Here is a 21734-nt window from a genome sequence, read left to right as displayed (position 1 = left end):
AGAATAATCTCATCGACTGAAGGGAGTTAAAGTGAAGCCATATTATAATGCTTCAGACAGAGAGGATACAAGACAATTGAGATAAGAACAGAGAGGATACAAGATAATTGAGATAAGGACAGAGAGGATACAAGACAATTGAGATAAGATAAGATAAGATAAGTGAAGCCATATCACGGGTCAGTCAGAAAGGATACAAGATATTTACAAATGACAGTTTCTACGACAGACACAAGCAGTCAAAAAACTCAGACAAAGTCTGGGTGAGTCTAGGGGGACATAAAGGAGCTGCTGCTCGCTCCATAGAGTGCGGCTCACCTTGTGGGAAGCTGTCTCAGAGAGATCTGTCCCACTGGGCACGTTGTGCGGGAAGGATTGATTTACAGTGAGGCCCTTCTCCTTGTCCTCCTCTCCATTTTTATTGAGACCTTGGATGTTAGGAGTGCTTTTCGCCCCCAAACCATGTTCTTCATCTGTGTGAAAAATGGAAAAAAATGGAATGAGTTCGCAATTTTAAAAAGTATAAGTAAGATTTTTACGGCACTTGCAACACAATAGGGTCATTTAAAAGTCAAAGATTAGAGATGTTACAAGAGAGTAACAAACACAAAAAAGAAGGAGGAGAGATAAGGAAGATAGATGTTTGATAGGAAAGAAGAAGCAAACTGCATTAGAGCACCTGCCAACCACCCATAGTTTGCAATTAGCCTCACCAACATTGAATTCAAACTGCTTTCAGCTCTAAAATTATAATAAGATCACCAGAGACCATAAAAGGACACAAAGGTCTGCATTTTTTCAAAAATCTTTCTGAGGTCATTGCAATGTCAGCACAATAACATTTTTTTTGGTAAGTGTTTTACGGCACTCGCAACTGCATAAGGTCATATGAGCGAATGGGACACATGAAACATTTTCAGTTGGTAGAAAATTTTGAACTTTTGAAACCTACTCTTATCGGTTTTGCACCAACAGGGGATCTTAAACGTGCTCAACTTGCACACCAGATCCCCGAGATTTTTTACCTTTTTCCAAGAAGGCTAGGTGTAGATCAGGGGTGTTGCTGAAAGACAGCAGTAAGAAGGAGCCAGGGAGTAGCAGTAGAAAGACTGCAGAAAGAGGCAGGAGCCCAGAGGAAGGGACAAAGAAGGTGAGGGGATGGGGAGCAGAAAGTGGAGGTGAAAGAAGAGGACAAAGCATTGCTGGAGAGCAGGAAAGGAGGTGAAAGGAGATCATTTTTAGAGGAGAAAAATTTCCCGTCACTATTCGGATTTGAACCTGGGACCTATTGAACGAGAACCCCCAGGCACAATAACCACCAGATTTCACCATCAATTAACTTATTGCAGCCCCAGTGCTTTCTTGTCGTATCTCCATTTTTAATAACTGTGAAAACAGTTCATAATAAAGAATGATCTTAAGTCATAAGAGGATGTCACATTTTTAGTGCTAAAAAAATTTGAGATACGACAAGAAAGCATTGAGGTCGCGTTATAAAAAATAAAAACCTATGAACAGACAATAGTGGCCACAAATTGACTATTCCATGATGAAGCTTTTAACACTTAAAACTCAGTACCTGTAAGACAGGTTCCACTAGAAAGATATGGAAGGCCATTTTTACCATCATCCATCAAAATTCTTCCATCTTAGCCATCTCGTTACAAGTATTCATATGACCTTAGAGTATGCATCAGAATAACACTGAGTTACAATCAGAATACTGAATATGAATCTAGCTTAAGATTATTATTGTTTATATTACTACTGTTTCTTTATATCATGCGTGTGACTGTAGTAAGCATGCGTGTGTGTGTGCATGTTTGTGTGTGCGTGCGCGGTGAAACACCAAACCAATGTGCCAGGATCTGGACAATAAAGATGTATCATATCTTATCTTATCTTATCTGCCACAAACAATGAAACTGTTAAGGACTAGGTAGGAGACAATTCTCACTGACAGCACGCAACTTTGCAGTCACACAGCCAGCAGTACAAAATACTCCATCTGGTCATCCAGCCAGGAGAGTGACTGCAACAAACTTCTCGGGCTTTGTGAAAAACTGCGCCAGGTTAACAGAATGGATCATTTTCACCGGTGCATTATCGCGCCAAGTGAGTGTTAAGTGTTTTAAAAAAATTTCTACAACTTGGAAAATTTTTTTTAAAAAAATGTATATATAATAAGGATCTCTCCTTACGCGTCGAGAGACCTTTGGGCTCTGAATACTTCTTCCCAATGTCGGCCAGAGAGCGGACAAAGGGCAGGTGCATGCGGGATCCACCGTCCTCCTTGTGAGAGCGTTTCTTCTCGTTCTGGTGGCGGTGCCGACACAGGATGGTGTTGCGCACCTGTTCTCTCAGGTGCTCCTCCAGCTGTTTAGAGCTGATCATGTTGTCCAACACCATTTCTGCAAACACAACCAACAATACATGTATAAACATAAGATGCTCGTATATCTTTTACATTCTTTTTTTAAAATGTGAGGAATCATGGTGAAATCAGACGCTCGTTAAAATAATGAAATAGAAGAAACCGGTATTTTCTGCCAGTTTGGATGTTTTTAGCAAATTTTTGTTTTTTAGCTTAACACCTTTGATGTCCGTTTAAAAACATCTTTCTGAGTCGAATTGACAGGTAAACATTGATTAAAGGCAAAAAAAATAAAAAAATTTTGTTTCCAAGTACTCTCAAGGTTTAGAAGTCACCAGACTTTAGCGGTCATTTTCTTTCTAATTTTACCTCTGAAACCAGGCAACCCCTACCTCCTTCAATCGTAAATATCTCAACTAATCAAGATAGATTGGTATTGTTTTCCCCTAAAGCAAGACAAATGAACAAACTTTAAGATGACACCAATAACTCCACATGCCCAAAAATTGACGAGCGCTTGATTCCACCACGTCATGACACAAATTATGAAACTTTACTTATAATGGCATATTGAAGAGTTGTCATAAGCAGCGTTTCAGGAAAGAGAGCAATGTTAAAAACCCTAAAATAAACTTCCATTTCCTTCGTTCTTTTTTATTTCTTTTCAATTTTTAAAAAGCATAAGTATAGCTTGTGATACACAACATCTGGTGAGAAAAACCCCCCCAAAGAAAATGAAAAAGATACAATATTATTGTATTTTCATCATTTATAGGAAATTTTTCTAACAGTTGTACATGAAAAAGCAAGAAAATGTACGGTAACAAAACTTGTATGGACAAAACACTGAAAGCAAATCTATCAACTCCTTTGTAATCTGCACTATGGTTGTTACAAAACAAGATATCTAACCCACATTCAGTTCTATGACTATCGGATACACTAAAAAACAGGAAGAAAACTGGTCTCTCATCCACTATCTGCTCTATTTAGTTTTAGTAAGGTTTTACGGCGCTTGCAACTGCATTAGGTTATATGAGCGCCATGGGGTGGATATCAAACAGAGTAGTCCAAATGGGGAATCAGGCTTATTCTACTCAACTTTCTAGCCTCAACAGCACAAAGTCTGCTTCGACTATCAAGGCACCCCGGTAATAGCAGTTCACAAGAGAGCGACAAACATAAAAAAGAAGTATTAAGTAGATGAAAATTGGCGATAGTAAGGATGAGGAAAGAAAAAGCAGCAGTTCCCCCTATGTTGTTCCGGCACAGGAGCAAGATGTTGATAAATCAGCCCATATACAATTCTACTAAGAACATGTTAATATCCCCCCTTTGGGAAAGGCCTAAAGACACTTCAACCAGTAGCACTGCCCTGGGGGTGGGGGTATCTGCTCTACCACTGTCGCATACACTAAACAACATGAGGAAATAAGATACAATAAAGACATATCTTATCTCATCTTAAAACTGGTCACTCACCTGCCATCTGCTCTATGACTTTCACATACACTAAACAACATGAGGAAATAAGATACAATAAAGACATATCTTATCTGATCTTAAATCTGTTCTCTCACCTGCAATCTGCTCTATGCTGTTGGCGACCGTTTCCAGCATGATGGTGCCCTGCATGAGTAGGCAGCGGAGCTCAAACAGTGAGTGCAGCGACAGAGTGGCCACGTGAGGCTTGGACCAGCGCTCGCCTCCTTCCTCGACATCCTCCTCAAACTTGATCCATCTGGAAACAGGAGGAAATAAAGCAATTCAACGAGGGGGACTTCCTTCAGACACATAACTGACAGAGTGAAAAAGAAAGTACTCAAGAGCTATAATCGAGGTGAAAAAAACCCTATAATAATATACGTTTCCAGCATTCAGTAAAAAATTAAAGCAACTATAAAAAAGAGAGAAAACAAGAAAAGACCAAGATAATATGCGAGGCATCATGGTGAAATCAGGCGCTCGTCAAAATAATAAAAATTGAAGAAACAGCTAGGCACTTTCACGCCAGTATGCCAACTTTTATCAAACTTTTGTTTTTTGGCTCTACACTTATGTGTCCATACCTAAACACATTTACAGGTGAATTTGACTGAGAAACGTTGATCAAACGCACACAATCAATATGTAATTCTTCAGTTTTGAGAGATTCACAAGCTATTGAAATTACCTAGATTTGGGGGCCATTTTCTCGTTATTTTTATCACTGAAACCAGGCGACTCCTCTTCCTTCAATTGCACATATCTCGACATCAATTCAAGATAGAAAGGTTGTTTTTTTTTCAATGAAAACAAGGCAAATGAATAAGCTTTTAGATGAAACCAATAACTCCACATGCCCAAAAATTGACAAAAGCCTGATCCACCACGTTGTGACACAGAGAGGGTTCTTTTTCAGAGAATCCAAACAGAGGAATGAATGGTAACAGCAACAACATCATCATCAAAAATAACAAAGACCGTCTATGGAATAAAAAAAGAGTAAGGCTGAGTGAAAGACATCCAAGCTGTGAGACAGCCCAGAGCTCATAAAAGCACTGCCAAGAAATTTGTAAAATCCCATTCAGATTGCAGACTTGTATTTGTAACGAACTGCTCAACACCGCTACATGATACAGACCTGGCAGTCTCCTTCCACTCTTTCTCATCTCCAGCAGGGAAGAGTTCTGCCATCTGACAGAAGATGTCGTGAGCGCGATGCTCCTCATCTTCCTCCTCCCCGAGCAGGAACTGCACACGCTGAGAGGGTGGGACTGAAACACAGCAGGAAACGCATTAGCATATCATGTGACGGGACTTCTGACAGAAGCAAAAGGAAAATGTTTGCCCTATCAATTCTCTTTACACCACAAAGTATATTTCCAAAAATAGTTGAAATTAGGTAAACATGAAGCTTAAAACTAGCACCAAGGATAAAAAGGGAAAGAAAGGACAGAAAAGTTCTTCCGTGCAATAACAATCAGACAGAAGAGGGAGGAATGTGGCAAAAAAAAGTAACTACACAAAATAAAACCAGCAAAAGTTCAATCTTCCTACTAAATATAATACAAAAAATAATACACAGACATTATGAGGGTAAATATTTATTACAATCCTTGTTCTTTACTGCTCACATGTCAATGTCACATCTATTTCTGAAAACCCACAATCACCATCCTCTAGGGTAACTTTCTTTTATACAACAAGTCCTCACAGATCAGGTCACAGCACTTGCACTTTCTCAAGAGTGTGCAGTTTGCCCAGGCATTTTCTCGGGCATTCAACAAGCAACACGTTCATACCCCCATCATATCTAATACTTTCCTCCAAGACAGTGGCCCTCTACTTTAAAAAAATCCTAGGGCGTTTATGGGCATGACACCTGAGCCTGAAGGGAATTTATTTTAGATCAAAATGGACTGTTTATTTTGCTAGCCAGGGAGGCTATACTTCTGTAACTGCAGAAGCCAAAATATATATGTGAAATTACAAATCATTACCAAAGACAGGCAAACACAGGACATATTTAATTGTAGACTGCATTTATATAGAGCGCATGTCATACTTCTTGGTAGAAGGCACTGCTCCACTTTACAATTTATTATTAAACAGACACCTTCAACATTCCCAAACATTCTCATTTTCGAAAGCATTCATACCATACAGCATACCATCTGGAGCTGATCTCGACTAGCTTTCCATTCTTTTCTTCTTAACGTCTTATAACAATCTCCATCTAGACACATTTGAAGAACCATATCTTAACTAGACAACATTCAATATTTATAAAATTTATAGAGATCCATTGCTCCTAAATTTTTTAACATGATTTGGAAGAACACAGGATTTCGAAAAAAAAAAAGGCTCTGAAAAAAATGTCAGCTAACAGTTATATACAGTTTAATACTGTTATGTAATTTACAGCTTCTTTCAAACTTATTTCATGCGAGTACTGCTCAAGAAGTAAGAAGCAAGTAGTCAGCTACAGACTCTCATTTTGCAATTGAACATCTATTCTATTAACAAACTCCTTCTGAGAAAATAAGCAGTTAACTGTCTTGACACTTCAAAGTCGTCCAAATGAGGGGATGGTGTGCTCTCAAGCACAAAGAAAAACGGGTAGTGAGTAAGGTTCATGTAGAATATGGAGCATTTTCCAGTCTTTGTATGAGGAAACATGTGTACTTTACAATTAAACAGCAAAAAACATGTGTTGCTGACACCTCCTATACGCTATACTTGACATATCATCGCCTGGCGGTAAATATTAGCCGTTAAAGGAAGTTGCTGTTTCATACTGGTAAAAAGGGAAATTTCAGGGGGAAAGTCTATTCGCCAACAATGGTAAATAAATACAGTCATTTACAAATAAAACTGGCAAATCTGCAAGCGGCAATAACCCATGAACAAACAGCGACACTGCAGTTCAGGCAACCCAGGCACTGACGTAATCTGAACAGAATACGTGTAAAGCAGGGGGTTCACAGAGAAGTAGTGAGTACAATGACGAATCAGAAAATGAACTAACTGTTAAGTGGAGAGACAAATTAATGGTCCTACGATAGCATCCAGCAGAACAAGAACTCAACAAACGAAAGTTCTAACGGCGTCAACCTCAAGTTCAAAACGTCTACACGCTACGATTTGGTCAAAACAATCGTCTACCCTTCATGCAGATTGAAAACAACACCTGCAGTTAATTAATGCGTAAGTGAAAAGGATACGGTAACTAATGGCGGTGGTGAATTTGGTGGTGGTGGTGGTGGTGGTGGTGGTGGTTGTGTGTGTGTGTGTGTGTGTGTGTGTGTGTGTGTGTGTGTGTGTGTGTGTGTGTGTGTGTGTGTGTGTGTGTGTGTGTGTGTGCGCGCGTGTGCGTGTGTGATGATCATGGCGACGAAGGAGACGATGATGAAGATGACAGATGCAGAGGAACAGCCTCCGGTTAAGTGAAAAAAGCGAGTTCTAGCTACTTGTGACATTCGCTGTTACACAAAAAACAAAAACTTTCCCAAAACGTCCCTCAATACAGAGCGTTCGAGATGATAGGGAATGGTCATGCGTCAACACATTGCGACAGATGAACATAAAATGTGGAAATGACAAGCATGTGGATCGGATGGACATATCGACTAAATCAGATTCTCTTTCCAACTGAAAGTTTAAAATGCGCCACGAAAACGATTGGGGAGAAAATGCAGACTGAAAAATGGCATAACTGAAACACGTGGAGCTACCAAAAGAAACGTATCTCACTCTAAAAAGGACCACAACTGAGATTGGAACCACATGAGACTCTGATCTCACTCTTGTCTTATTAAAGGACATTCTCAGAGAAATTCACAACGATTCCAGAGGAACTTTCAAAAACTAATTTTGCTTCCTCTTTCGCCCCCCCCCCCCCAAGAAAAGACGCATAGCAATGCCCTAATACTACAAGAAATAACTGCAGTGACAAACTTAATGGGAAAATAAGGTATCTAACTGAATGACAACGTGGCAGGATGGAAAAAAAGAAACTCAATATTTGTACATGAACGAGAATATTGGCATGGAGGAACAGGAAAAACAAATTACACAACTCTGCTGATGAGGTAAAAAAATAAACTCGTGGCTCATGGGACACGGGGTGTAACCACAGTAGACTCTGCTCGGAATGAACTTTAATAAAAAGGCAGTTCGAAAATAATGATGCATTTTTTCCCCAACCACCAAACAAATAAGAAAGACGAAAGAAACCCGTTAAGATTGTGAAGCGCATAGACCTTGCTTTTGAGCAGGGATTTGCGCTATACAAATGCTATCTGTTATTATTATTAATATTAATTTTTGGCAGTTCAGTCCTTGGTGTTCCTTTTTCTGTAAGCCTCTGGCATCAAGTTAAGCAAAGTCCACTGTAACGCTAACATAGAAACGGCCATGACAAACACTGAACACGACGAAAACGTGTATACACCTGCATTTTTGCCTTTAGGAGGGGCTGTGGGATCAATTATTAGACATATGAACAGAATCCAAATAACGTTTGGTGCATAAACATGTTTTATAAATCATATCTGAAGTCAATGAAAGAAAAAAATACAGATATTATAATTGAATTGGAGCCTTAAATTTAAAGGACACTTTTTTCTGACAGAAAAATACATGTAATATAAATACCATAATATGTATAACTTGTGCTCTTCAAGAACACGTATTGGAGGAAAATGAGATATCAGTAACATCAAAGGAGAATAGATGACAAAAACAGGAAGGTAAAGACAGAGCCTTCAGTAACGACACGTCAAGACTGGTCAAACCCATGCAGCGCCAAGATTAGGAGTGCAAGAAGTCTGAACTACGCCGAGCAATCAGGTTGCAAGCACTCACTGCCCACTACTGCATGCTCCCTGACTGGCAAAATAGGACACTTAAGTGTGTACATGCCTTACGTGTGTGTGTGTGTGAGTGTGTGAGTGTGTGAGTGTGTGTGTGTGTGTGTGTGTGTGTGTGTGTGTGTGTGTGTGTGTGTGTGTGTGTATTGTGTGAGTGTGTGCACGCGCGCCCGGGCACGTGTTCGAGCATTTAGTGTGGGTATGTGCGCAAGTATCATTTAACTGAACTGTGTGTGGGGCGGAGCTTTCCATGTATGTAGGTTGCAACCAACTAATACGTACATTGCATTATGATTTTGAGGACAGCCTCGTTCCAACATGTTGGCTCATAGCGCACTAGATATTATGTTCTGAATTCTGACCCACTACGTGTTGGAAGGGTCAGCTTTTACCTCAGACATTGACGCTATTTGAAAAAAAAAGAGAGTAGGCCTTCTGCCTCTAACAATATAAGGAGTCTGGATAACCAAAAGGAGATTTTTTTAAAAAGGAGTGAAGGAAGAGGAAGGGACGGGGGTAAAAAACAAACAAGTGTAAATTTGGTGTACCTGTTGGCACAAAACTAACCGCATTAAACCACGTGAAATCACACAAAAAATGTAGATATCTCTCGCGTAAGAGAACATCAACAATACCTTCTAAGGAAATGACCCGACCCCAAGCAAGATTTACAGCAATCTGACCAGAATTGACAATCCCCAGAAGTCGAATATTAAAAATCTTCACGGCAACGCGGTACTTTATTGCTTGTTGTTGCTGCTATTGTCAGTCGTGTAGTGATCTTATGCTTAGGTGTGTACATTTGTGGGTAGGTAATTTGATTACAAAGTGAGTTTGACGTGAGAGCACGATACAACATGTAGGAATAATTCTACGCGATTCATTTGAGAAATTCTCACTAGGAATTTCTTGAAACATTGCTATGTGTTACGGTGTGTACAACACGAGTTTGGTTCTGTCATCCAAGTTTACAAAATATTCACTTTTTCGTTTATTTGTTGCCCCCTACCCCCACCCCCAAACGTTCATCTTAATTTTCAATGTCATTCCTTTCATCAGTTGCAAAGTTATTTGCACAAAGAAGTTAATATAAATTCTGAATGAAGACCGGATAAACAATACTAATGAGAGAAGCATGAGTCCGATGTCTTATCATGTGAGTCACTACAAAATTCTAAATGCCAATTTCAATATGAAAGAGATACTTGAGTCGATTAAGAGCGTACTAACAGCACCACGGTGCACGAAAATGCTCGTGTTATTTCATTTTTGAATCGGTCTTGACTTCCAATCACACTGACTGGTTACTACTGACTGACTAATTACCTTCGCCGTCTCCTTTCGAAGAAGAGGCCCCTTGGTAAACAGGTGGCGTTTACGTGTGGGGGGAGGGGGGAGGCAGTGGGAGGGAGAGAAGAGAAAATTTATAAGAGAGGGCGGGGGAAGGGATGGCTTGATGATCAAACGTGAAGGCAGGGGGGTGAAAATGGGATACCATGCACGAAAAGCGCCGCGTGGTGTGTAAAATACGGAAGTACCAACACACCTTTTCACAGTACAGCTCAAAACAGCGAAAGCATGAGCTTTGAGTTCCCGGCTATCGCTCTTTTACATCCCAACAATCTATTAAATATTTGGCAACTTGGAAACACATGTGTCACTTTTCCTATTAAACTACGACAGCTACGGAGTTGAAAGTTGGCAAGTACCCGCAAAAAGATAGATAGGTCCCCATGACGGAGCTTGATTTTTGTATTTTTTCATTTCCTGAATTTAGAAAAAATTGACAAAAAGTTCCCGCCCTTCTATGGCCTTCGTGATTATTCCACTGAGAAACGAAACAAGTCTGTGTAGCTGGCCTTCACAACGGAAGTGCCGGACGTGATAATTCGCTAGGCGCATTTTGTTTTGAGGGTATAGATCTAGACATTCTAATGTTTTGCATCTCTCAAGATTTATTGCTCCATTCCAGTAGAGTATTTAATATAGTTGGCCAATGACTTTCAGTTAATGTTAATGCACAGATCATTTCTTTCATCAAAAGGGGCCCAGCTAGTATATTATAGCCTCACAATCACGCCATCAAGTTCAGAACGATAAAAGACAGTTGTACTATTTTTACATACAGCGACGAGTCCCTTAACACCAACTATTCTTTGCCTGACCGTCGTCCAATACCAAATAGTAGACGTAACACTTTAACGACAAAATTGGCTCAAATCAAACTCCCTGCGGTCAAACAAGCATTTACTTACACTGAACTTAGACAAAACACTCACACTAATTACTGAGATTAGGTTGGTTGCCGACGACTAATACCTACTGGACACAAAATAATGAGAACAACAAACTAGGACCAGTTCTATGACAATGGAAGCCGTGCAGTTTTTTTTTTTTTAAAACGGTTAAAGTTTCCGAGAATATTCCACTAAAATAACGATGTCAAACGGTTGGAAACTCCGCAATTTAAAGGACTGTCGAGTCCCATATCTCTTGTGATTTGAAAAAAAAAATACCGGCTGGGTGATAAAAAGGTTAGTTGAAATGAATTTAGACGATCTAGTACGTCATTTACGATTTAATGCAATAATGTAATGAAAACTACGATAACATGTGGATTGGTGAATATCCAATATGAAAGTCAATGAATTGAGATTAATGGAACAGTTTGATGATGACCAACGACAATGTGGGTGGTGTGGTGTACATGGGTTCGGAGGAATCAAATTGGTGCAGATCACAGAAAAGAAGGATACATAATATAGACACTTGTGAGACAACCTAAACAGAAACAAAGCATTCATCTTGCATATCAACAGGTGCTCTACGCATTCGGAACAATTTTGACACTACTACGAACAAATAACACAGGTACAGCAGTGAATTCCAGGGATTTTCTGGTTAAAGTTCTTCACAGTTCTACGTCACAATCAAAATTAGTTCGATCGTGTAGGGGACAGAATGCTTCGACCTCTACATGTCGGGGCCAACGCAACTTGTGTTGAATGCACTTCAACAAAAAGAGAATGCTTGAATCGAACTCGCATTAAAAAATATTTATTATTTGTTTTTATTATTATTGTTTTTTGTTGTTGCATAAAAGCATTACACCACAGAGACAGGTCATTATAGACGTAATTCCATGGAACGGGTTCTGCTACTGACAATAGGTACTTGCACACACTTGTACAAGTTAAAAATCCATTATATGATACTGCAGAGCAAGAGAAATCAAACTACATACACACAGCGCGCACACACACACACAGACACATGAACACACACACGAACACACAACACAAACACACAACACGAACACACAAACACACACACATGAGAGAGATATATATGTAGACAGATGAATAGACAAAGACAGAGAGAGCAAGAGAAAGAAAGAAAGAAAGAGCAAGACGAAAATGGAGAGGGGCGTGGGGGTGGGGGGTTCCAGAGAGACTGACAGGAAGAAATAGACATTCATATATAGACAGACACATTTATATAATTAAAGGGAGGCAAACGGTGATATAGAAACTATAATACTAAGTAGAGAAAAAAGGCAAGAAAAAAAATAGAGATATATTGTGCAACAATCACTCATGGAAGAGTGGCACTTGTAACGAAACCCGACAAACCCACGTTTTGTCTCATCCAATTACCTTCGGAGGGAATGGACTGTGGAGCAGTCTTGGACTCATCCCGCCTATGTCGGTGTCGGTGACGTCCGCCGTGACGGTGACGTCGCTCATTCCGAGGCACGTGCAGGCCGATGTATACCGTGTCAGCACTTCGATGATCTGTATAACAGAGGGGGGGGGGGAATAATTTATTATATATTATATTATAACGTGATGTGGTTTTAACACCCTACCAGAACATTTCGAGAGGAAGCGAGCTAAAAAAACAAATTAAAAAAAAGAGAAAAAAAGGAGAAAAAAAAGTAGGAAAAAAATAAAAACAGCAGAGTATTGAAGCATCCTTGCACAATATGTACATACGTGCATACGAGGCCCAATTATGTAGTTTTACTCTTAATATCTTCCCTGGTAAGGAATTAAAATTGTGTGCTAGACGAAATATATATCCATGCCAGCACAGAACGCCATAGGTCAACTATATCAGTAAGCAGCCGATGCAACCCACACAATAAAAGCTTGAGTACTTACTTACAGTCAAGTAACCCCCGTCTCTACCGAGGGTGGAAGGAAAAGAAATCAAATGAGGTAGTTCAGCTTGATTAGGCCCACGAGGGCGCTCACTGTCAAAACAATCAGGAAGCGACAAGCAGTTTTTGTGACACTTGAATAGACATAAAGGTCTTGAACATCTAGCTCTCACTGGCAAAATTGAAAGCAAACGAGGAAGGGGTAGGTCTAGAGCAACCTACTTAAGGAACCTAAACAAATGGGTAACGGGGAAAGAAAAGGGAAACGTAGCTTTTTTAAGAGCATCCGAGCAAAGGAATGAATGGAGAACCATGATCGCCGATGTCTGTCGCAGATTGGCACTGGAGGATGATGAACCCCTCTCCTCCGCCCTCCCCTGGCAGGCTCGAGTTGATTAATGATAACAAACACCTCGGCTAGGCTGTTCATTCCAATGTTTATGTTTCTATTTCATCCCCCCCCCCTCCCCCACAAGGTACAGCGTTTCAGTCTTTTAGTCATACAACCATTTTTGACGTATTTAAGCTTTACTTTTTAATTTACTTGGTCGTTTGGGTGGCATGAAACGATGAGAAGGAGTCCAAACCAGATTCATCTTCTTCTTCTTCGCTCGATTTCCATTCAGATACGTTCAAATATTGATGAAGTCAAATGGGCTCCGTAATCGTTCTAAAGAGCCCAAAGGAATGGTAAAAGTGGACGGAAGGCGATGTTTTGTTTAGAAAACTGAGGAAACTAGGGTATAAAGTGATGTTTTTCTCGAGAGCACACTGTCTTATCACATGGAGCTGTGAGCAGAGCTAAAAATCGTTTTATTATATTATTGCAAGTCGAACACTTTAACTTTCGAATAGGACACCACACAGGGAAAAACCATTACTTTGAAGGTTTGTTTGTTTTTAAAAATTCTGAAGCAGTTAAAAACGTATGTGGGCATATTTCTGCAAGCAAAACAGGGAAAAATAGTTTGAACGATTATTTTTTCAAATTCTGAAGCAGTTGGAAAAAAAGTCTGTGTGCACATGTCTACAGCGGGACGTGTCTTGCCCAACATGCCGCACTTTCCCTGTCAGTCACGACGAGATGAGCGTGAGAAGAGCTTTGCTTAATTCAATTTCCGGCTTTCTCTTCTCGTGCATGCCTGCCCAGACACGGTGCTAAGGGAGCCTTTTATGAATAGATTGTCTACAGGAGACCAGTGCCCCGAGGCCAGACCAGACAATGGATTTGGTTCAGGCTTCGTGGACAGGGATGTGTGAATACGACGATATAACGAAATGCCTTCAAGTCAGATCACAATAGCCGACATACACTGTTAGATTTTTTTCCCTTTCTGTTTCCGGTAATTTCCCTTCCTCTTCCTTTTGATCTCATCCTATTATTTTACTTTTATCTTTCCTTCCTTTTCTTCCATGTCCTCTTCTTTTCATCTCTTTCTTTCCTTCTTCTCTTGTCGTTGTTGTAGTTCTAGAAGTATAGTTGTTGTTGTTATTGTTGTTGTCGTTGTTGTTGTTTATAATGTTATTCCTGTTGTTGCTATTGTAGTAATTGTTGTTGCTGTTGTTGTTGTTGTTGTTGTGGTTGATACAAGAAACATGAAAGTTGAATGACCCCATTGTGACTCCTCTGCCCACTCCCAACCCCACTTTTTCCCACATTCTTTTCCCGTGATATCCTTTTCTTTTAAAACTGTTATTTGTCTGGTTCCGCCACTCTTTACACCAGAAAAGTACACAGGACGGAAATTGTAGTTCCTCGCAGATCCCACCAGCAATCCCAGAGCCTCGTGTTAAGCTGACTTGATGCTGGCCACACGAGGCACGCCTCTGTTCTTTGCCGAGTGCGCAAAGCCTGGATGGAGAAATGTTTTGTTTGGTCGTCTGGGAGGCATGAAAAGATGAGTTGGAGAGTCCAGACCAGCTTCTGGGGCTTTACTGAAGTTTCTTCTTCTTCTTCTTCTTCTTCTTCTTCTTCTTCTTCTTCTTCTTCTTCTTTTTCTTCTTCTTCTTCTTCTTCTTTTTGTTGCTGTTGTTGTTGTTCTTCTTCTTCGCTCGAGTTCCATTCAGACACATTCCAATCTTGAAGTCAGATGGGCTCTGTAATCGTTCTAAAGAGCCCATAGGAAAGGTACAATCAATGGGAGGCGGTGTTATGTTTTAAGAAAATGAAGAGAAGACTTGATTGGTTTTATAATTCATAGGGAGGGGCTTAACAGAGTTGATTCAAACGCTTTTGGATAACTGATGAAAAACTACGCGCCCTGGTCTTCAGAAAGATAACACTGTTATGTAAAATGGGTACAATTCCCGTTCAATGGCGCCCAAATAAATCCATCTTGAGAACATTGTTATCATCACGAAGGGTACTTGAACGCCTCGTTGAAAACGCTACAAAACGGTTCTTGACAATCCCCTTACACTGAAATAATATGAGAGTGGCAGCGATACGCATGCAACAGGCTCCAACGCTGTAACTCCCCAGAAAAACAGAGATGATCAATTGTCCGGCAACGCCAGTAACAGCTTCCGGTGTGCAAAGCTTCCACCGGAAGATAAATAAGTCCGTCATTAAGTACATTTGGTCGCTTTTAAGCACAAAGGCCAAGGGGGCTATCCCGAAAAATGCTGTTTTGAGAAAATCGAAGGTAAAGTTTTTGGACCCTTGTTCAGTTTCTTTAAAAGACAAGGAGTGTTTTATCTACAACCAAACAAATATACACACCACTGAAACCAAACTTCCCCTCTAGGTAGGCCAAAGCCCACTATTGATAGGCTATAAGTCAAGATTTCTGGAAACCCTCGAAATCTGGGCTAGCTCGCTTGTCCTTAAAAGCGACTATTTTAACTTTCACGTTTTGATCAATGATCGTCCTTCTGGTCAGTGCACTCGCCAATCGGTTGTTCTATTCTTAGCTTAAAGGCGATCCCCCAGCTGGTGCCGATCAACGAATCTTGGCTAAGGATCAGAGGAGAAAGATGTCTGCCGGGGGAACAAGTTATCTCTTCTTCTTAGCAGGATTTCCGCTGAGTCGAAAGTCCCACAGAGGCGGGGGGGGGGGGGGGGGGGGGGTGTCACATTCAAAACAAAATTGTTCCTTTAAATGCTTATATGTCTCAGAGTAGGGTAGAGTTCATAACCCATAAACCGTCAAGACGCAGACACATTCGTAAACCAATACAGTCTAAATCATCGCCTTTAAACATTACTCATAAGTACCAAAGTTATTTAAAAACACTTCATCTTTTATCTCGGGCGATCTGAATGACGTAAATAGTCTTGTTGTTCAGACAGCAGGTAATGATTCTCTCCTGTACGTGGGGAGCCAGTCATAAGACGCTACACCAAAACCAGGCCCCTAAAATCCCATAATATACTTAAGGTGTTTTCTTGCGAAAGGACATATTATGCGTGTCAATTAGGATACTGAACTCAATTCAACCAACTGTTATCTCTTAAAGTACACAATGCATTTCATATAAACGACACAAAATTGCTAAACATAAATTAGGAAAAAAAGACAGACAGACAGACCGACAAAAAGAAAGAGAGAAAGAAAGAGAGAAAGAAAGAAAGAAATTACAGCAAACTGTATGACCAACGGAGCAAAATAAAAGGATTATGAACACGGTATCGGATCATATATACGGCAATGACTAGTAACTGCGAGACAATAACCTACCTTGAATACTAGAATCCCCAGTATACTTCGACTCCATTTCTTCCTCTCCTGTACCCGACTCTCAGTCTATAAAAGTCAACTCATTCCCTGCCGAGTCTACCTGCTCAGCTTCGCTTTAATCTCAAAGAATGCTTGAAATGGAAATCAAAAAGCTAACCAGTCTTGTGTAATTTGTTAAACGCAAACACCGTAATGGCGCAGTCATCTGAACGTAAGATATTTGTGTCAAATCACGTTTCCAACTGCGTGTTGCTAGCGTACCTGCTGCGTCACTTTGGGGCTAAATTACTGGACATCCCACCACCATTCTGGGTGTGTGTTTGTTTTAGTAAGAGTTTTAGGGCACTTGCAACACAATATGGTCATATAAGTGCCGAAGATTAGATGTGTTACAAGAGAGTAACAAACATAAAAAAGAAAGAGGAGAGACAAAGCGGATAGTTGTTTGATAGGAAGAAGGAGAAAACCACACTTGAGCACTCGCCAACCACCCACATTTAAAGTGTGACTACCTTGCCAAAAGAAAAATATAGAAAGTACATGAGAAAAAAAGTCAAAAGTGCTAATTTAAACCCCAACGTTAACGATGACTTATGCCAGGTACTTCCTTCCCGCCTTTTCAAGGACAATTTTGCAGGACCATTCATTCATAGGTAGAACTAGGCGGACAATTTGGAACAGGAAAAAGTTCCGGGGAGGGGGTGGAAAATCGTCGTCGTCTCTGATTACCCCTTGCAGTATTGGTTTAGCAAACGCTTCTTCAAAGACACGTGTTGTCTCTGCAAATACTCCGGGTATGACCTTTTTATAATGTCGCTCTCGATATAGTTTTCCTCTGGTCACAACATTTTCGCTTTGTAACCACGCTGATTACTAAAATGGTCGCTTCTAGGGACAGACGGGCTAACCCGGATTTCGGGGCTTTCCAGAAATCTTGACCTACAGCAAAAGCGGGCATTACCCCACCTATAGGAGAAGTTTGATGTCATCGGTCATGGTGTGTATATTTGTTTTAATAAAGAGAAAACTCTTCTCTCCGTTAAAAAAAAACTGAACAAGGGTCCAGAAACTTTTAACTTTGATTTTCTCAAAACAGCATTTTTCGGGATAGCCCCGTTGAAATATCCTACGAGGAGTGACCCCCAGACATTTAAATGATACCGAACGAGTCCTCAACAAGTCCGTAAAGACAGACAGACGTACAAGTACAGAGAGAGACAGACAGACGGACAGACAGACCTACAGACAGACAGAGACACATACAGAAGAAAGAGAGAGAGAGAGAGAGAGAGAGAGAGAGAGAGAGAGAGAGAGAGAGAGAGAGAGAGAGAGAAAGGGAGAGAGAGAAAGACAGACAGACAGACAGACAGACAGACAGACAGACAGACAGACAGACAGACAGACAGACAGACAGACAGACAGACAGACAGAAAAGAAAAAAACCCAGGTAGACTCACAAACAGAAAGGAGGATAAACAAAGAAGCAGGGAGAGGTAAACAGAGAAGGAAAAAAAAACAAAAGAAAAAACTCGCTCACCCTGAATGTCTGCCTGGCTGGGCACGTGAAAGGAAGCGAAGGAGCCGTGGTCCTTGACCGGCATCCCTGGGTCCATCCTGTCCCGATCTGACACCGGGGCACTCATGATGACGTCACTGACCGGGTTCCTGTGACGTTGACCTCAAACGAGGGTCTAGGAAGATAATGGCAGCAGTTTCTGCGAGCTCTCAGTATGGCACAAGAATACGCTGTTGGTGAGGGTCTGGGGTAAGGGGTAGGGAGGTGTTGATAGGCGTGGGTCGAAGCTGGTGGGTTGTGGGGTGTAGGTGCGAATATTCCGGGTGTCTGTCGTTCAGGCTACGTCAAACGTTTCATGATATCCTGCCCAATGGATGGTGTCTGGAAATGACAGAAAAGAAAAAAACCCAACAACAATTATTTATGCAAGATGGTATATATATATATATATATATATATATATATATATATATATATATATATATATATATAATATTATAATATCTTTTTAAAAGTCAGGACATGTTTTAATTTTCAGCAGTAACATTCCAGTCATAAATAAACGAATACTCGAATTTAGCCCCTCCCACAAACACACACACACATGACCGCACACAAAAACAGACAGACAGACAGAGAGATAAACAGACAGACAGAGAGACAGAGAGGCAGACAGACAGATCAAAGATTGACCGCTTCACCATAACACCAGTAATTTTTAGCCGGTGTAAACATGAAAGTAGACAAATCGATGTGAATAAGCCACTTTGCTGATTGAAGGAAGTCATCTGTGTGAACAACCATTGCAAATATCGCAAGTCTGCTCTCAGTGAGTAAAGAGAACCGCACCGCAGGCTGAGCTTTCTCAGAACGAGCCATATAAACATCCCCAAAAAAGTCTTCGGTGGTCATGAGGGAGGAGAAGGAAGATGAGGAGGAGGAGGAAGTGGAAAAAGAATAAAAAGAAGACAATATCAGCCACTACCACGATAATTGCGACACCAAGAAGACGACAATGATGTCGGAAAATTGAGAAAACGTTCAAATCATGGAGAGGGGGAACACATAGTAGAGGAAAAGGGCTCGCAGCGAGAAAAAAAAGCAACTGAAGTTAAGAGCATACTTTAGTTGGGATGTAATTGGGTACAAGGCGATTTAAAATTCAACAAAATCGTTTGCTATCGTAACAAATATCACCACCCACAGAGATATAATATCACCGATTTTGCTTCCCTACAATCTCCACATAATTTTCTTTCTCCTTCATGAAAGGCATACTTGAACAGCTTGTATTCTTCTGTTCAATACAGAACTGTTGAACAAACTTTGTCTTAACAAAAGATAACATTCTTTTTCTCTCAGTTCGTTGAGACCCCCCAGTTACCTTCAATGCCTTCAAGGGCTACCTTTTGTCATAGGTGCACACAGAAACCAATAACAATCTACACAATGTGGTAATACGTCATTGCTATCGCAGGCAGTTGAGAAAATATAAATCTACGAGCAAGCTGAGAAGCCCCTTTTTTAAGTTTTAGTAAGAGTTTTACGGCACTTGAATCACAGTAAGGTCCTATAAGTGCCGGAGATTAGAGGTGTTTTATAAGAGAGTAACAAACATAAAAAAGAAGGAGGAGAGATAAGGACGATAGACGTTTGATAGGCAAGAAGGAGCAACCACACCAGAGCACCCGCCAACTACCCACAAAGCTCACTTTGTGTTGGATATAGGATCATGAGTTTAATCTGATGCATGTCAAGGGTCAAGAAGTGGAAGTAAACGCTTTCAGCTGTTATAGAAAACTAGATTTAACGACCTCCAACCGACTTTACAGAGTGTACCATAACTCAGGTCGCAAGCAAGAAAAACCTCTACGAAAATGGCTTCTCGTGCGAATCCAGGAAATTGCCCCCAAGCACTCATCAATCTACTTTGGGAAAAGCACACTAGCATGATCTGTGCGGCAAACTGAATAGCCAACGCCGCTGAAAGAACACATTATAGAGCTCTAAGCTGAGGGAAACTGTTTTGTTTCGTTAAAACGGTAGTATTAGGATAATTTAAAACAAAATTCAATATCACTCTCGGCACAACGCGCTGGCCCATATCAGAAAGAGGGGCCATGTATATTGCTTAGGTATAAGTTGAATGTTTTGATTCAGATACTCACCAAATTGAGAGATGTATAGTAATGGTTCGTTTGTTAGAGTAAAGAAAAGCACATCGAGATGATATTTGTTTTAATAAGTGTTTTACGGCACTTGCAACACAATAAGGTCATATAAGTGCCGAAGATTAGAGGTGTTCAAGAGAATAACAAACACAAAAAAGAACGAGGGGAGATAAAGACGATAGATGTTTGATATGAAAGAAGAAGCAAACCACACCAGAGCACCCGCCAACCACCCACATCGACATGATAATGATCATTTAGTGCTGGAAAAGGGTAAGACAGACAGCCAGAAACAAAAGAGGGAAAGTAAAGAAGTAGGACCTAGCAGTGGCGCCCTCCAACCACCCACGTATAGTAATGGATTCTGGAGAACCTGTTTAGTACAAAACACAGAGGAAAGAGACTAACATGAATGGGTTCCCGACCCACCACTTAATTGTCATTTTAAAAACTACATTTTTTAACCACGGTCTTTCGTTTGTTTGTTCGAGTAACGAGAAAAAGCACATAGGCGAACACACTAGTGGGGGTTCAGTGCTGAGAAAAAAGTAAGACAGACAGACAGAAACAACAACGGAGGAACATAAAGAAGTAGGACCTACCAGTGGCGCCCTCCAACCACCCACTCTTGTCTTTCGTGGCCGTAAACAAGGTGGGACCAAACAAGATAAACGATCAAGCAATCTTATTGTAATTTAGGTGCTAAACACACAAATCTCAGGGCCAGAAAGCTTCCTTTCAATCATTAAAAAGCAAATATAGACGTACCCCCCCCGCCCCCTTCACACACACACACACACACACACACACACACACACACACACACACATACACACACAAACACACACATACCTGCTTACATGACCGTATCTCCATAATTATTATCTCGTGCACCCTTGCTAAACCACCTGTACATACGTAAGAACGCTTAAAAATCTCAGAGGAAAAAAACAACAACCAACAACGTTGACATATAGCACAAAGGAGCTCAAGTGACATAAACGTACAACCAAAAGGACTAACATAACAAAAAAGAAGTTCTAGAGAAAAAAAAATCTACAACAAAAGTTTATTTTGGAGCTGCCTATTTTCAGAGAGATTGACGCCCAGCGATTTAAAAAAAAGATCGTCTCTGATAAGATACGAGGAGAAAGAGAAATAATAAATGTTAAAGCTGTTAAGATGCCCGTTACAGTGGTGTGGGATCGCGCAGTATGGTAAAGAGGACACGCTGACCCTTTAGATAGTACTGCAGGAAATTCTCAAGAAAGACGACACTAACCCAAACAATTTTACACACGTGCACAAACAGGTGTAAGCTCAGACACACACACACACACACACACACACACACACACACACACACACACACACACACACACACACACACACACAAACACGTGTGGTACACCCAGAGACATAAACACACACACACACACACACACACACACACACACACACACACACACACACACACA

The 21734-nt window shown here is 40.6% G+C and overlaps 1 protein-coding gene across 17 annotated transcripts in view; it reads right to left on the bottom strand.

The window, feature by feature from the left end:
• Positions 1 to 21734, bottom strand: part of LOC101857755 (sodium bicarbonate cotransporter 3) — a 150274-nt gene that overhangs the window by 50493 nt on the left and 78047 nt on the right. For 13 of the 17 annotated variants that reach the window (XM_035973074.1, XM_035973081.1, XM_013089580.2 and 10 more), the window contains 8 exons: positions 18107 to 18466; positions 12384 to 12521; positions 10054 to 10083; positions 8310 to 8333; positions 4998 to 5130; positions 3955 to 4115; positions 2202 to 2411; positions 319 to 473 (listed from right to left, as the gene is read on the bottom strand). In XM_035973074.1, coding sequence (XP_035828967.1) covers positions 319 to 473; positions 2202 to 2411; positions 3955 to 4115; positions 4998 to 5130; positions 8310 to 8333; positions 10054 to 10083; positions 12384 to 12521; positions 18107 to 18212 — 957 coding nt within the window. In that variant the 5' untranslated portion in view covers positions 18213 to 18466. The remainder of the gene's footprint in view (positions 1 to 318; positions 474 to 2201; positions 2412 to 3954; positions 4116 to 4997; positions 5131 to 8309; positions 8334 to 10053; positions 10084 to 12383; positions 12522 to 18106; positions 18467 to 21734) is intronic. The other 4 variants (XM_035973082.1, XM_035973083.1, XM_035973084.1 and 1 more) reach the window with 4 other exon arrangements.

The sequence above is a fragment of the Aplysia californica genome, unplaced genomic scaffold (assembly GCF_000002075.1).
Source record: "Aplysia californica isolate F4 #8 unplaced genomic scaffold, AplCal3.0 scaffold00989, whole genome shotgun sequence".
Taxonomy (NCBI): domain Eukaryota; kingdom Metazoa; phylum Mollusca; class Gastropoda; order Aplysiida; family Aplysiidae; genus Aplysia; species Aplysia californica.
The sequence above is the reverse complement of the archived record's forward strand: the minus strand, read 5'-3'. Positions and strand labels throughout refer to the sequence as shown.